This window comes from Rhipicephalus sanguineus, chromosome 1, assembly GCF_013339695.2.
Source record: "Rhipicephalus sanguineus isolate Rsan-2018 chromosome 1, BIME_Rsan_1.4, whole genome shotgun sequence".
In the NCBI taxonomy this organism is placed as follows: domain Eukaryota; kingdom Metazoa; phylum Arthropoda; class Arachnida; order Ixodida; family Ixodidae; genus Rhipicephalus; species Rhipicephalus sanguineus.
Genome location: NC_051176.1, coordinates 117394112 through 117412028, shown reverse-complemented (window position 1 = coordinate 117412028; position 17917 = coordinate 117394112). Strand labels below are relative to the sequence as shown.

The 17917-nt window shown below is 43.4% G+C and overlaps 1 protein-coding gene across 1 annotated transcript in view; it reads right to left on the bottom strand.

The window, feature by feature from the left end:
* Window positions 1-6535: 6535 nt before the first annotated feature.
* LOC119396554 (uncharacterized) overlaps window positions 6536-17917 on the bottom strand; it is a 29458-nt gene continuing 18076 nt past the window's right edge. Inside the window, exons 6-9 of the mRNA XM_037663816.2 lie at window positions 15324-15602; window positions 13795-14076; window positions 9488-9642; window positions 6536-7851 (exon numbers count right to left, since the gene is read on the bottom strand). Coding sequence (XP_037519744.1) covers window positions 7323-7851; window positions 9488-9642; window positions 13795-14076; window positions 15324-15602 — 1245 coding nt within the window. The 3' untranslated portion in view covers window positions 6536-7322. The remainder of the gene's footprint in view (window positions 7852-9487; window positions 9643-13794; window positions 14077-15323; window positions 15603-17917) is intronic.

Below are 17917 nucleotides of genomic sequence, written 5' to 3'. Positions count from 1 at the left end.
AGCCTCGTCAAATTCTCCTCTCAAGTCTTCCAAGATCCTGGATTTTGATAGCATTTTTTCTAAGATAGCAAAATGTTTATGACCAAAGGAGGATTACAGGGTTTGCCCGAAAGGTAGTGATTATATTGGGAAGTGACTACGTGTACGTCACAATGCGCCAGAAAGCTTACGCATGATGGTGGCCAAGTTGTTTGCAACCATCTGAAGATGAACGACAGGTTTTTCCACAAAACTCGTTTCCATTTTCTGTGAAGCGATAATGCAGTGCTTATTGGAACAAAGCAAGAAGGATTGACATTAACTTTTGTGCGTAACTTGGCAAGTCTGCAGTGGAAACATTTCTCATGACAAAGATGGCCTTTGGTGATAGTCAAACCTCAATATAACAAACCTTATATTTAATAAAATCCGCTGTGTAACGAATTATTTTCATTTCTGAATCTTAGTTGCATTGAAAACCATGTTTTCATCACATGGTCTCCATATAACCAAGTTTTCATCTGTTTCGAGCAAATACTTGGAGCCTCTGTGGATAGTAAATTTAGCAAAAATAAAGAACATGCGTGGTCACCATCTTAAATGGCTGTAAACACTAGGTAAGAAGTGTTAATTTCAAGGGCTCGTTTTCTTTGTTAGTGGACGGGGGGATGGCCGCCGCGGTAGCTCAGTTGGTAGAGCATCGGACGCGTTATTCGAAGGTCGCAGGTTCGGTCCCTGCCCGCGGCAAGCTATCTTTTCGTCCACTTTTCTTTCTTCACAATTACCTTACATTTACTACTAAAAACATCCCCTATACTTTCCTTGGCATTATTGTCTGTTAGTTCGCATTAATATTGTAAACACTAGGTGTGGTTATCCATTTCATGCGAGTTTCACGGCTACGGTACGGGCCACTCCATGAAACACAAAACCTCTATGAAACATCTTTAAAACGTTTAAAACCTCTATAAAATGTTTTATAGAGGTTTCGTGTTTCGTGGGACATGCCACAATCAGATGTCACGTGACACGCCAATGCTTTGCATAGTGGTGCACTATTTGCACCACAGGCACCTGCGTTCCTAATCACAGAATAAGGTACAACCTTCTTGAAATAATTTGTGTATAGGTAGCGACTAACAAAATACTGTCACCATGGGCGACCTGAGAAGTTATGGAATTTTATTTTACTGCTGAGACATCAGAACCTCGATTTATCAAAATTTGCGATATAAAAAAGTTTTTTGCTGTGAGCACAACTTCTTCAATTCAAGTTTGACTGTAACTTTTTGCCAAAATCTGGTGGGGCACTGTTGTCGGAGCTGATTGCAAGGGTCACGGTAAAAACGCTACAAAAAGTGCGTTTTTAACGCGATAGCGTTAGAGAGCTCGTGTCGCAGAAATTCCGGTGTCGACGTCGGCGTCGCTACCGACACTTGTGAGCAAAGAATCGTCCGTGACCGAAAAATCGAGAAAGATGCAAATAAAATAAACAATAAAAACCTTCGGTCCCATTGAGGATCGAACCCGGGCCGTTTGCGTGGCAAGCAGATGTCCTTCCACAAAGCCACGATGTTACTTGCAACTGCTTCGGAAAAAAACACGACATAAATGCCATGTAGTGAAAGGAGTCTCCTTAACGCATTTTGCTCAACAGGTGTCACGACGAAAATGAGCCCATTCGGCGATTTGTAGGCGCATTGGCGAGGCCATCAAACTACGTTTTTTGCGATACGCCATGCTTCGAAAAAAGCCGGCATAGTGCAGCCATCGCCGCTAAAAACACACACGAAAGTTCAAACAGCTCCAAAAATGGACAACTATGTCCACCTAGCGGAAAACATCAAGCCAACGCCTGCTTTCTAGAGGAGGCGTTGATCAAGCAAACAGCAAACATTAGGTAATGTGCTGCCATCTGTGAGGCATTGTGAGAAATATGTCTCTACTCTTGCACAGGGGAGTGCTTTAGATCGAAAACCTGTACCATTACTACAGATACATTGCGCGCGTGTGTCTGTGTGCGTGTGTGTGTAACAATACACATTAATAAGTATGCACTTAATGGTTGAAGTGCGCACTAGGGGCTGGATTTCGCTATCCTGTTAAGCTTAAGGGTCCCCCAATTTTTACTTGTAGTGCCCTGGGAGGCATTAGATGGTGTCATGGAAAATGCTCATAGAACTGAAATGTGCTATGCACTGAATTTCGTTAAACTGAAGTGAGTTAGCATTGGGTTCGATGACGCTTCCGTGGGGGACTTGAAAAAAGTTGGCACAACTGAAGAGTTCGTAGCTCGTTCAAGTGATGTTTTACTGCACATGGTAGATAGGGCTGGTTGGTTTTCCATTGTAATGCGACAGCAGCGTGATCTTAAACGAATGCGTGAAGAGAGGGACACATGAGGACAAATGTTAACTCCCTACTATCAGTTTTAATTTAGTGGCTGCATTTCTATGCATAGAGTGATACGTAAAATTAAAGTCATGATGGGACAATAAAAACAAGAAGTAGCAAAGTTAGAAACAAATGAAAAAAAAAAGAAGCAATAACAATCAAGAAGCACATGCCCATGCTCTCTAAAAAGAATAACTCTTTTTCTAGCGCAACATAAGGGTTAGTAACACAACTATCCTACACCAAGCACATAGCCTCAGCGGTAGTGTGGGTAGCAGTGTAGACATTTGGGCAAGTTGGTATGGTTCCATGGTATGAAGAAGGTAGCGGAACACTAACAAGGAGAGAAGAACAGACAGGACGAGTGCATACTAGGGCAAGCACATTCATCCTTCTGTCTAATCACAACGTAGGTATGCTTGAACTCATGTTTGCACCTACAGTAATGGCAACGGATGGCCAAGAAATCTTCCCTCCAATTCTGTACATTGATATAATGCTCGATAAGGGTCAATTCCAGCACTTTCCTGTTTGCCTTACATAACCTGCACCTAGTGTGTACTCTTTGTTTGAATATTTAAGTTTGCGCTACTATCGCATCATGAAGCTACCTTTCCTACCTTCCTTGCAAAGAAGCAAGTTGAGATGAGCGAGTCCTTCTGAACTCTTCCACGACCAGTCCTTGGTGTCAGTAGTATGGTAGCACTGTTATGCACATGAAAGTAACAGTGTTAAGGAATGCAAGGAGCTGCGATGACAAGGCCTTATAAATATAAATGTGCAGACAGGCAGAAAATTTGTATATCAATGCAGGCATGAACAATGCAAGAGGCACAAGCAGAGAAACATGGCAGTGGAAGAGCTAGCAGCAACCACACAATTTTTTTCTCATCATCTCTAGTCTGCCTTTTCATTGTGACACTACCCCACCAATGATGGAGCCCCATCTCGGAGAAAGCTAGCACATTCCACGAAAAGCATATAGGGCTTCAATCGGACAGCATCATCATTTTTTAGTTGTACAAATGGCAGGACCAAGTCTCCGGAAGCAACCCCATAAGTGGTGTCAGACAGGTGTCATAACTATCAGTAGGGACCTGAATAGCATTACAGAAGTTTTCTAGAAAGATAACACAATGACATGGTAACAAGAGAGTATCAGGGAACCAGGTAAATTCTGGATGTCCCTGTGGTGTCTATCATAATGGGACTTTGTCACGTTGTTGATCCACCTGGTTATGACATGTACTGGGAAACCAGGGAAGCAGTAAGGCAAGTACAGGCACAAGTCGCGTCTCCCCTCAGGCCCAGCCACAGCGTAACAACGAAATCTAATCAGCCTGTGCTGCCACAGAAATCACATTTCACGCGTATGTGGTAGGCGACTGTGTTCGACAGTCCAGGGGTGAAACAGGATCATGGCCAAAAATTAGGCAAAACAGCACGTAGCCAGCAGTGTCATGGCTGAACAAATTACACACAAAGGATATGTGCGACAGAGAAACCTCCCAGTCTTGGTGGCCTGCAGAAATGTACATAGATAGCATGCCGGTATGTATTCTGTTAACCCATATATATGGGTCCTACATATAGGACGCTTCTTTGATGCACTCTAACATCACTATTTCTTTAGCTGATGACTAGCGCCACCTACAGCACATCAAGCAGGCCTCATTCTCAACGTGTGCAAGCCTAGACATTGCTTGCTTTTCATGCTGCCACGTGCCGACTGATTTCTCCGGGCAAACGCGTGCTTTGTGTGAAAGACGTCATGGAGAGGAAGAAGTGCACGTGAAATCCCGACTGCTTTCTCCGGGCAAACGCGTGCTTTGTATGAAAGACGTCATGGAGAGGAAGAAGTACGATGTCAGTGTGCACGTGAAATGTTTCAAGGCTTACCACACCCGCACATAGCACCCCTAATGCCCAGTGTCCTATATGTATAGGACGGCTTAAAAAACAATGTTGCGTTTAACAGGCAGTAAATAAAGAACTTCTGCTTTCTTTTAAGAGTAGAGGTACACTTTCTGTGAAAAAAAAATATTTGTTTTGTCGTTTTTTCTGAGTTTGGGCATATGTGGGATAAGTTGTCCTACAAGGCCATTCGTCTGTAGACGATAGCAGTGGCTATTTGATGCTCAGTAGAGCATTAGCAGAGTACATCGTCAGTGACCTTTGACAAAAGCGACTCTCATTATCCATGACGAACTGTTCTGGAGCTCCTTAGTATAGAATGATGTTGGCGACATGTGATGCTGCTAGTGCGCAAGGCTTGCATAAAGACGAAGTGTGTGGTGTAGTTTGTCACAATATGATATACGAGGTTCCAGTACATGCTCATAAAAGTGCTACTCCCACTGGTAGCAGCTGGTCGAGTCACTGTGCAAATGAAGCGTCAAAATCTGACAATGAAGATCAAATTTAAGGCAATATGGCATATGACTGTCAGAAAGCATTCCTTTCATTGTTCCTAGACAGTGTCATAAGCCCCAGCTACTACACTCAAACCTCATTATAACAAAAGTCACATCTGCCACGAAAATAACCTCGTTATATCCGAAAATTCGTTATAAACGTTTATTTGTAACACTGTAGCTATGACAAGACTATTCATTTACTTCGTTATAATCGGCAATTCGTTATATCCGTGTTTGTTATATCGATGTTTGAGTGTAGCTTTAGCATACCACTAACATATACATCAGGGGAGTGGCAGACTACTGGCAAGCCGTTATGCACAATATTTTCACTTCTGCTAAAGAAAAGTTCATTGATTTCAGTATCCTGCTTTACTAAGTGTGATAGAAATTGCAGGGCCAATGACCAAGGGGCCATATACAGAAGACTTTTTTCCTTCTCTATTTATTTTGTTCGTGCACAGTCGACAAAGCAAGAAATGTGGAAAAAAAAAGCTGCACTTGTTTTTATATTTTTCACTGTTTTTTCCCATTTGCCTTATTTTCAATGTGGATTGGTAAACTGGGCTAGTGGCCTTTTTTCTTCACAGGTAGTACTGCTATGATTCCAAAAATTTGCAACGCAGCCTAATCTATCGGCTGCTTTTGCCCGTTAACCTGTTAAGTGCTTTGCAGACTAGCCTGTTAAGCAGCCTAAGGCTGCTCACGTGAGAAATGTACTTCTTGATTATGATTATATACCATTACAGCAAACGGGCCCCTTAGCACTTGCTGCATTGGTATAGTACAATCAAAATGCAGCACTAACTGACCTAAACCACCACTGTGGACTGAGATGCACTCCTTTGTTTCATCCACAGTTCACACAGATGATGACCACTTGTCAAGCTCAATTTCTGAGAGATGCTGTGTTGTTGGCAACATGGTGGACATGGCTAATGAGTCAGAACCACTTTCGCATGCAAACTATGCTTCTCCCTCTCAGAGTCATTACATGCACGCGCAATGGTCATCTGTGCATAGGGGGAACTCTTAAAGGGGTCATGAACCACTTTTCCAAGTAATGATCTAATGGCCTCAGTATCGGAGTGTACTGCCTCCCGAATCGATTGCCGCAAAAATTTCTCGAATCCGTCAAGAATCAGCGGAGTTACGGGGGTTTGGCGCACGCTCCCAGCGCTTTCTCTCTTTTCTCGTGCCGACGAGCGCACTGGAAGCTAGACAGGGAGGGATGGCACGGGGGAAAGAAGTTACGCCAGCGCGCGTCATGAAACGCGATCGCTCTCCCGCTGTGATTCGCTTGAGCGAGTGCGGCTACCGTGTACTGAGGAGTGCGGCGCCGGCAAGTGGCGGCACCCCGCGGCAAGAAGCGCATCTGATCCGAACGCCGCTCTCGATTTACGTCGGCTATCGGCCAATAAGCATGCTATGTCTCTTGCGACGTACAGCGGACAGACGCCCCGCCCACCGACGAGAGTGAGAACCGGCCTCTGTTTGAAAAGAGGGTGCCTGGGGAAACGGCAACTTCGCGCTCCGCTTGTGGCCATTACGCGGCGCGCACGACTGTAATATTTGGCAGAGCAGTTCATAGCCGTGTCAGCTTTCCGCAGGATGTGTTTTTTCAATCAGCCCAAGGGGTGCTTCATGACCCCTTTAAGTGGAAAATTCAGAATTTTGTTTATAGCATGACTAGGTGTTCAGTGAAGCAGTGATTGCCACAGTGAAGCAAAACACAATAATATCAGTTTTTCAAAGGTTAATTATATTTACACCCTTTGGGAAAAGCCTCGTTGCTTTAACTATTACACAACTAAAATCAACTTGGAAAGGTATTAGGCTGTACACTGGTCAAAGGCATTCATACACAGCTTCAAACACACTATGTTTTACACAAAATTGAACACATTGTCCACTCACTGTCTATTCCACATCACCTTCAGAAAGTTTTGGTCAGATATGCTATCTTACAGACTTTAACGCAATGATCTTTGACTGAAAGCTTGTCAGTGGAGCCTGAGCTGCTGACAATGGTACTTGCACTCTTACACAAACACCAGCAGCTTGTATTTCAAGAACCTGTAGATTCCTTGGCATAGAAAACTGCGCTTTGGACTAACAGACCAGGTCTTGGGGAAAGTATCTGCAACAACTTCCTCTGTCCAATAAAAATGGCAAAAGCCAGATGTACTGGTGTCTCATTCATAATTACACAATGCAAGTTTTGCTGCAACGTAACAAAAAAGTCTTACTGAGTAACCAAATTAATTATGCTACAAGACAGAAACAAACACCAGATGCATGTGCCCTTTGCTGCACTTGCTACTAAGCTCAAGTTACCCATACACCATAGTGGCAGTGCACACCACAAAATTCACCTGTGGAAGCCAGATTGAACTGATAACTGCACAGCCAAGGAGCCATAACTGTGATGTTCCACTGTAATGCAAAGTGCGTCACACACACATTCCGTGTAGCCTACAAAGACTCGGTCATGCCTGCTGGCAGTCAAAAAGCACAACGCATACCGTGTTGTCACTGCACTTCCATGTTAGACTCTATCCGCACAAGGCACACTTCCTTGCCTTCCTCCATGGCACTTTTGAGGTCTCTCACAAGTGCCACTGCGCGCTCATAGTGGCCAGGAGGCAGCTGCAGCATACATGCTGCCAGCTGCTGAACAAGCAGCCCAGTTTCTGTGACTTTCCGCTTCTCAAAAGGAGAACTCTTAGCTGCGGGACTGTCTTCAGACTCTTCCTCACCACTATCATCTGCACTCCACTGCTGCTGCGCCTTGGGCTCCGATGCAAAAAGGCGGCAGGCACTTTTGTAGTACTCGCGTGTCCAGCGCTGTGCAGCACCTTCTTCAAAGTAGAGAGGGAAGCCGGTGCGAAGCCTCTCGAAAAAGATATGCCGGCAGGGCAGCATGTAGGATGTGGCATCCCAGCAGTTGCATGAACTGATTGTGCTCACATAGGTCTCGTCAGGTTCCACCATGGCATGAGCAGCTTGCATCTGCTGTGACACTCGCTTGAAGGCATATGGTGTAAGGAAAGCCATGTACCTGCAGCCAAGATCAGTGAAAGCATTTCTCTTCATACCGAACTTATGAATCGCAGCCAAAGCCAATGTAAAAAGGTCATGTCACAGAAAAAAAAAGATGAAGAAAGAAAGCTGATGACCATATAAATAAAATGACAGAAAATTGAAATTTAAACTGTATAATTACTGCCATTTTTTTTCTTTTCTTGATTTCGATATCAAGGGACAAATGATGGAGTGAGTGTGTGTGCATGCATCGCGGGAGAAGAGAGGTCAAAAGCTGGAGGACGAGAGGTAGTAGTGGAAAGTGAGTCAAGGCTTGCCTTCAGCACTAACAATGCATTATGCCACAGCCACTTCCTCTATTGCTTATGCCTCCACCACATTTATACTTTCGCAGAACAAGGGTTCTCTTGTACGCAGCCATTTCATCACATCACTTGCACACTTAACGAAGCACGTCGTATGCACCACTTCTGTGCATGCCTAATGTCTGTAACAATGCAGACACAGGGTTCATACAGGTTACAAAGGAGAAAATTCAAAGATATTCAAGAAATTTCAAGGGCATCTCACACGTTTTTCAAGAACTAAAAAACGGCATCCAAATGATTTTTTTTTTTACTATATAACAATGTTTCAAATTCTAACTGAATTTATCGCACTTAAACATTTACAGTTAACTCGATTTAACGAAGTCATCACCAAGCACAGATTACTTTGTTAAATCGGGAAGTTTGCAGAACTGACAAAGGTGCTTTCCAGTCCTTCGAAACCTAAAACTGTAACAGAGACGCCCAAAATCTACCACGGCATTGTTTTTGCCACTAACCCACGTGTGCTCGTGTGAAAAGTCTGTTCAGGTGTATCGAACATTGAGCCTCGCATATGTGGTCCAGGTGATGCAGACCAGGTAGACAGTCATGCGAAATGCAAAAACAGGGAGAACGAATGCAGTGATTATGCGAGCAGGGTGAGCAAGAAGTTGCGAGGAGACTATCAGTGTCATCTGTCGCATAAATCATGAAATAACGAAAGCACACAGTAGTGTTCCTGTGGGAGCATTGACAGGAACAATAAACCACCACCACCTGTAGTACCATCTGGTACGTAACAGCGCGACTGTTGAGTCCACTGTTCCGTGCATGTGGGTGGCGTGTAGCCCTGTCATAATAAAACCAGGTTTGTGACTATGGGTGACAATGTTTTACGCAATAGCGTAGGTGCCCGCGCTTGAAGAAAAAAGCCATCTGTGTAAAAATTAGAAAAAAATTCGCACTTCTTTTTACCAGATTATCAAAGTGGTGACATTAAACAAAAATTACAGTGAATGATCCTAAAGAAGAAACGAAAACAGTTCCAAGGTGATTACAGTATTAACATATGAACATCACGAAAAGCTTATGAGCTGCTTAAATGTGAGCAGAAACTTTCAATGAAAGCACCTCATGGCCCCTTCCATTAGGCAAGCAATTGGAATTGTGCCAAACAAGTTCCCATTCAAGCTTGCACCATTGTCAGCAGCACTGTCAAAGGTTGAGTAAACCTTTGCAAGAACGTTTACGCAATGCTTAGAACTGAATTACCTCTCTGCAACTGAATGTTTATCCACAAGAAAGCACCATTAGTCGCTATCCATAATGTTTCGCACAACGTACTTGTGCTCGTCCTCTGTCATGTTGGGTGGTGCTGCGATCTTGAGGATAGTTTGCATGGCTCGCTGGTCACGTTCAATCCTCAGGCGTGTTGCGAAGCATTTGAGTGCATGAAATAGCTGGTCCAGAACTTCGTGCTTGCTCACAATGTGCGCCACCTGTGTGGTTAACAGGAACAAAATATAAATAATGAATGGCAGTTAGTTTAGGTGTGAGGCATCTGAAAGCCTGCTATCAAAAAGGCTTAGGAAGCCTTTTTCTTTTTCTTTATACAAGAAAAAAGAAAACAAGACCTAAGGAAAGAAAAAAGATGCCCTCCTTCCCTTACCTCCCTGAAAAAAGAAAAACAATTTTTGCAAGCTGATATTAAAGCAAATGATTTTGATAAACTAAACTTCTTTGCCCTCTTCATAGGTAGCAGGATGTACAACCATGTTCAATATTCACTGCCCCCGTGATTTATGACTATGGTATGTTTTCTTTCCCCATGTCCATTTGAAAGACCTTCTGTACCTCCTTACAACATCCGGTATCTCAATATACTGTCACCTTCACAACCTACATTGTTCTCGAACTCTTCAGCCAATAAATAAATGGTAATGAAAACAGGAAAACAAAGATGAGTGATAAAAGGAGTAGGAAGCAAAAGGTCAGGCACTTTGCCTTTCGCTTCCTACTTTTTCTTTTGCACATCGATGTTTTCCTGCTTGCACTACCACATATTCCTTAGATGTCAACCAACTTAATCAGAAGCAAATTCTACTGACTTTCAGCAAAACATTCCATTTTCACAGTCAAAGCCAACTTCAGTTATGATATCAGCATAACAAATCACATGTGCATGCCAAATTTCATCAATTTATCCTCATAAACAACAAAAATAGTTTTCATTACCACGTCCTCCCTTAAAAACACGCTGATTTTGGTAATGCTAAGGTCTCATGTGTATGCCCAATGAGGTTAAAGTAGGGGTGCGCGAATATTCAAGTTTCGAATTCGAATCGAATAATAGCTAGCCAAATAATTCGATTCGACTTTTGAATAGCCAGTATTCGAAGTTTCGAATAATTCGATAGGACAAATACCTAACACGCGACAAAGGCCAATGGTGCAACTTGGTTAGGGTGGGGTGGCTAAAACTAACGCTAACGTCGTTGCAGTAGGCCTTCCGTTAAAACTCTCATTGATATCCTGGTTCAAAAGCGACCGCATCTTTATATTAAAGGAGATTATGTCATTTGGGTACGTAAAAAAAAAAAGAACACAGGCGTCGCTGCCGCTGGGAGGTGACACCCACCAGCGACAAGCTGGCCGATCAACTTTGGGCCGTCCGGCAAGCCGAAGTTGCCGCCCTGGTCTGAGGACTTCGAGCCGTCACCTGACACCATCATCATTGACAACGGGGTGGGACAGGACAGGGGTTAAGCCCCTCTTCTCCCCGCCTCGCTCGAAGGAAACTGCTGGACTTTTAATAAAGTTTATTAATTCATTTACATGAGCCAAGCCCTTCACAACTTCGCTTCCGAAATTAATCCACGGACTTCTTGCGTAGTTCAGTCGCGTATGCCTCAAGCGCGATAAAACATCCCGACTTTGGCCCGCAAAACCCTCGCTGATTGGCTTCATTTGTGAAAATTTGTTCACGTTGTGCAGTCGCCACTGCCGCACCGCACCGCTCATTCAGAAGCTCCCATCGTTCTTGTGCTCAATTAAAACGCTGCTGTGAAGGGCACCCAAATATTTTTAGGCCCACAGCACCCACTGCGATGGAGCACAACATCACCACCGCATTACGCTACCAGAGCCGTATTACGCTACCGTTAATGGCGGTACAAGTTTCGTGTAAATATACTATTCAATATTCAATATTTTTGGTCACTATTCGGTACTATTCGATTCGAATTTGATTCAAGATGAAACTTCACTATTCGCACGCCCTTAGGTTAAAGCAATGTGTGCAAAAGAAAATTCACTTTTATCATAAACATCATTAAGTTTGACAAAAATGTGTGTGTGCCTTCTACAGGCATTTCAAGAATGCTTCTAGCTAGTGTTTATACTGCTTTGCTGAATCATGAGCGTCTGGAAGCAACTGAGGACCTGAGTGCTGGCAACAACTGGCAAACTCTAACTCCTCCAGCAGGGGCGTAGCCAGGGGAGGGGTTGGGGGTTCAAACCCCCCCCCCCCCCCCCGAAATCTTTCAGTTTTGCTTGCGTATATATACACGTGCACATACAAACACACGCACGAACATATATAAAGTATGGTTGAAACCCCCCCCCCCCCCCCCCCCCCCCGAAAAAAATTTCTGGCTACGCCCCTGTCCTCCAGTACTATGGCAACTATGAATCAACACTGCTCTCAGTGACTTCACCTTACATGAAAACCTTGATCATTTTAGAGGGTGCATGTTGACCTCTGCATTATACAGGGTGTTTTTTTTTTTAGACAATGCAGATTTTCAATAAAAATTCTATGGCAGTCAGGATCCTTTCGTTTTCACACATGAACTCAATGCCAAGGCAGAAATACTTTTCCGCAGCTAAAATGACATTGACGTGACTAATTAACAAAACTCTGTTATTAACTTTTTAACTTTTGACATGAGGGCAGCTGTTTATATTAGAAAGTTATGGTGCGTGCCACTTTATGGCATATCATTTTTTAGAAATCACGAAAGTTGCACGTAATTAGAGATACATTGAAACCTCGATATAACGAACACGGATATAACGAAATATCGGTCATAATGAAGTAAATGAAGAATAGTCTTGCAATACATACAGTGTTAAAAATATACGTTTATAACAGATTTCCTTATATAACGAAGTTATTTTCGTGTAAGATGTAATTTCGTTATAACGAGGTTTGAGTGTATTCATCACCGAACGTTAAGGCCGATACCGAAAGTGACTGCGCCCGGAGTGCAGGAAGCGCAACCGCTCTGTTACGTCAGACCGTAACTACCCGTGACAAGGTATTGACGAAATTTAAATCAAGGTGCGCTAAAGCAGAATCTCTTCAGGAAAATTGGCAAGAATTCCGAAATACACAAGTAAACAGCTTACTGTTTGCATGCGACGTGTGGTGCTTATCTGTTTCTTTCTTAAAGTACAAACAGGCACGACAAACTATTTCACCAGTCTGTAAGAAGAAGCACCGCAGCGGCTGCCCTGAGTTTTATGCTTCACAGGGAAAGAAAAGGTTGATATAGCGCTTTTTTTGTGCACAGCTCGAAAGAAACAGATAAGCACCAAACGCCACCCGCAAAGGTAAGGCAATCTGGTGGCGCAACTAAGATGACTTGCCGCTTTTCACAAAAAGATACGGCCGAGACGCGCCTTTATTCAAGTTTCGCCACATTGTTGTCACGAGCAGTTCTGGTCTGACGTAACACAGTGGTTGCGTTTTTTGCGCGCCGATGGCAGTCAGTTTCGGTATCGGCATTGAAATTCGATGACAAATAACTCTAATTACGTGCAACTTTCGTGATTTATAAAAAAAAGATGGGTATGCCATGAATTAGCATGCACTACAACTTTCTAATATAAACATCTGCCCTAAAGTCAATAATGAAATAATTAACGCGTTTTTGTTAATTAGTTGCATCAGGGCCATTTTAACTGCGGCAAAGTATTTATGCCTTGACGTGGAGCTGATGTGCGAAAACGACAGGAGCCTTACTGTCATAGGACTTTTATAAAAAATCTGTATTGTCTAAAAGAAAAAAAACACCCTGTGTACTGGTCAACTGCACTTGCACGGCCATACTGTGGCAGGTGGTATGGATTATCTGTGAGAAAACTGATGTGCACTTGAATTAGTCCTTCAACGTTGTTCTGCATGGCTCAGTAATACCATGGTGGCTGGTTTAAATTATTGAAAACTTGGAATTAACAGAGTTTATATCACCAAGCTTTCACTGTCCCGCCATAAGTAACGTAGCGTTTGTTATGTACTCCTTGAGCAATAATACCTCGACTTGGGCGAGTTGGTTCATGCAGCATGACTGAAACGCAGACACAAAGAAACACAAATCTACATCACTAACACTCACAAGTAACTCTTGTGATGATGTGGATCTGTTTCATTGCCTCAGTCGCGCCGAACCTTCAAACAAGTGTAAAACAACTCGCCCAAGTCAAAGTCATACTGCAACATATCTCTTCTAAACTGGGCCTTTTTCTTTCTGGAACTTTTCGCATTGATCCAGCCTTGCCTTGAGTTGTTAGTCAGCGCTTGTGATGTAAATTTGTGTTTCTTTGTGTCTATCTCCGTTCGAACACCTAAGCAGACTAGTAAAACCCACCTTCAGGTTGATTGATTCAAGACGCTTGTTTGTACGATTTCCTAATGTAGGAACTTCATGCAGCCCCTGCACCCACTGGGACCGGATCTCATGCCAGCGGCCCACAAAGTATGCCAGCACACTGGCTGAGCAAGCTTCCTCGAGTCTCTGGAAAAGCTCGTTATAGGCTTCGTCGTCTCGAGCATGGCACATGCGCTGCAGGATCTCTATCACATTGACTTTCTCCTCCCGGCTTAAGGCCATCTTCTCAGCCGTCATGTGGCGCTTAAAGGCACGGAGCACCTGCAGTGGATAAAGTTACCAGCGCACCATCAGTCAACAGCTCCCAGAGCACAGCCTACATGCATAGCTGTCAAATGTCACAGAAATTTCAATGTTCTACAGCAAAATACTTTGCAAAAGCCCACAGACTGTAGCTGCAGTCAAACAGTTTGAAATATATATGTTTTCATAAAAAGCAGCCACAGAAGAAACAGGAAGCTAAAGAAGTGCACACTTCACAAACCATGAGTAATCTTTGCCAATGAAACATTGGCAAAGATTGTCTTGTTTCAACTCTGGCTGCAAGAGAAAAGCAGATAACCATCGAGCTGCTCAAGTCGTTGTCAGACATCAAATAATCATCAGAAGTTTCACTTTAAAAAAATTCAAGGGTTTTAAAGCAAAGAAAACAATTCCATGACTTTCAAGGGCCTTGAAGGTGTACTTTTCAAATTCAAGGATTTCCAAGGCTCTCAAGGACCTGGATAAGTCAACGAACATTTTTGTTACACACAGCTGTACTGGATTTTAAAATGCAGCAGCTCATTAAACACCAACGTGACATTAAGACAGCCATGAAATACTGCAAGACACTGTCAATTTTCTTTAACAAGTGGCACACAGCAAGTGTTCAGAAACCTGAACACAGAGAAAAGTGAGGCATGCATGAGCACCATCTCAAAGCTAGTTTAATTATTTTAATGCTGTCGTTTTGCAAACGTGCAATACTCCCATTTTCCCACTCTCCCTTACCTCCTCTTGCTGAAAAATTGCACTTGTATAATCAGTGCACACAGTCAAGATCACAAAGCCCATGAATCGAGCAATCACTGATGTGGTAACACACCTCCATGTACAAGCTTGGTTATCATATTCAAATACGCGAAGATGCCAAGAAACCTTGAGCAAGGCAGCAGGAAAAAACAAGCTATCAATGTGAAAAGACAGCCTTACACATTCATCTCTTCAGAGGAAGTTATTCCTTTCACAGGTTATTTAACATAAGTGTTATGGCATGAGTGGTATGTAACACAAGGCTTTTAAATTACACAGTGAGGTGTGATATTGCTGAAATGGCATGACCTGTCAGGAAACTTGACGGATATTCAGTTTTGGCATTCTTGGTGAGGCATACTTGTAATGGTAATGGACATGAACACATACAAAGGTTACACACAAGTGCTTGTGCAAGTTCACTTGGTTGTCCCTGTCTGTCACTGTGCTTTGAACATTTCGAAGTATGTCAGGAAACTGTCTGAGTGACTGACCTGGTACATGCAGATGACTTCGGTAGCATTGGGGAACATGTCGCGAAGCATTCCCCGCTCAACCATTTCTCGGTCAGTCATGAGTGTCAGTGTCCGGTCAATTGCATCAGCACCCACGTGGAGCACAAAGCGCTCTAACACCAGCCGTATGGTGATATTGTCAGAGGCAGCACACAAGGCCAAACCCACGACCTCAGTTTCCCCATTGGAGTCCTCCACAGCCAGGATTAACAATGGACCTTTGCCCTGAGTCTTGTATACAACATCCACAAAGACAACCTGCAGAGTGGTTGGAAGGTCACCGTCAGAGCCATTTACCAAATGCACTACTTATGCTAGATGAAAGAGTTACTCAAGTCCAAAGCTAGAAAAGCCTTTCACTTTTAGATTACATCAAAAGGGTGGCACAAGTAGCACAATGCATTAGTGGCAGTCAGTGCCTGCATCAGAATAAGTCAGTGACCAAGCCGGCTGTGCATCAAAAGGCCAGGGAAGTGCCTCTTGGTAGCCCTTCCATGGCCTCCACAAATGAGTGGTATGTGGTCTCATCTTGGCTGCCATGGTGTGTTATCTTTATGGTTACAACAGGTTCTACATAGGGGCTGCTAACACGTTGTTCCCATAGTTTCCCTTGTAGCTGTGCTAATTTTACAATGGCTGTCAAATAAAATGCCAAATTTTTTAACAGTATTCCCAATATTGTGTGACTGCCAATTGCACATTGTATTTGCAACTAATGATGCCCGTGTCACTCACAGATATCATGTTTACCGCACAAAGTGAACGTTGATGACAACTGATGTGTCGAGGCCCTAAGGATTTCAGACATGCTGTCACATGGTGGCACCTGGTGGCAGCCATGGTACCTAAGCAGCACAAGAACAACTTTTGTGCTAAAGTCTGCCTGAGCTTTCTGAGAAGTTGCCATGCACTGTCTTTGTCCTGCATCAGACTGTCAGACGAATAGTAGCCAAATCCAGACTGTGTATTTTGAAGCAGTTTCAATGAACTAGACACCAAGTGATGTCTGTCAAACTGTATAGCTAGCGAGGCTTGTAGGAGAGGGAGCAAGCGTGAGCTGTTGGTTGTGGACACAACAATGTGCATCGGTAAGTACAGAGCTCAACGCACATGTCTAGAATGCTAGAGAGGTGCATTCTGTACTGCATAAATGGCATCTACTGGGAATGCCTGGTTTGAGGTAGCCCAAATTTACGCATGCACTGCCACCCATGATGCGTGATTCGATATGGGCTATGTCAAACCAGGTGTAGTCGATAGACATCGCCAGTGTAGTCTGGAATGCACTGCTTGAGCGTCCTAGACAAGCGTGTTGAGCTCTGTACTATCGTAGCGGGCTCAATATGAGACAAGTGACTGACTCGGGCATGTAAAGTGCTTGAAATACTAGTATGGGTGTTGTACACTTGGTATCGCCTTGCATGAATGTAGGAGAAAGATGACCGCCTGTCAAGACTGGAAGTGCACAAAGATGAGATACTTTTTAGTGTTTTTGAAGATAGGGATTTATATTTTCTTGCGTATAACATGCACCTTCAACAATGATTTGTGGAAAATTTTCTAAAAATGATCCCTGCGTATTGCCGTGAAGCTGGCTTCCTTGCATAGCTGCACAGCCCTGCCGTGAAGTCACCTTTGCAGCTTGGAATTAAAATTTTTTTGTGTGGAATATACTATGCAAGAAAATATTTTTTATTTATCGAACTTAAAACGAAAAACATAAGTATTACTAATGATGTTTTCACGCTGATGAAATCAGCCAATGCTTGTGTCCATTGCTATGACTACATAGGTTCCTTTGACTATGCAGTTTGGTGAGAGGAGAGCGAACGTTTTTTTTTACTGTCTCTGAAGCAAAACGTTTTCCGACTATGATAAAAAAGTGTTGCAGGGCCCCTTGAGTGCAACACTAACTATCCTCCTTTTTGGTTTCACTTCACAGCAAGCCTCCCGAAATTTTCTACTGCGGTGGGGGTGGGATTTGAACCAACCCCCCACTCCTTTGGCTATGCCAATGACGGAGATGATCAATGGCCTTTGCTTTGCCTTGGTGTCATTGTTCATTTGTGCAAGCTGCAGAAAGGAGGAAATCACGATCAAGAATTCAATCCAGACTGGATCCAAGTGCAATCGAAACGCAACTCCTGTATTATTGCTGCAATTTGTGCTGCTGTCTAAAGCCTGGTTCACCAGAAACATGATGGTGCTGTCGCTGTACTGCAACAGTTACTGAATCTATCGGCATCACATATAGGAAGGGGTGCGACTTTGTGGTTAACCCTTCAAAGCGCTTTGCACACAATTGTTTACACAGCTTGTTTTTGCTAGTTGTGTCGATTAGTGGCTTAGAAAGAGTAAGATATATTGAGCTTTGAATTAATCGAATCTGCTGCATAATAAACCTGTCTTCATTTAACTTCACTTTGCTGTGTATTGCCGCGTATGATCACTTTGCTGATGGCACTACCATGTTCGAGGAGTTGTTCAACGTGCCGCTTTCCATGAGCCATGTCCAAAGAATTATTTTTGTTTGCTCAAAATGAATATAACTGAAAACGAAATTGCACCACATT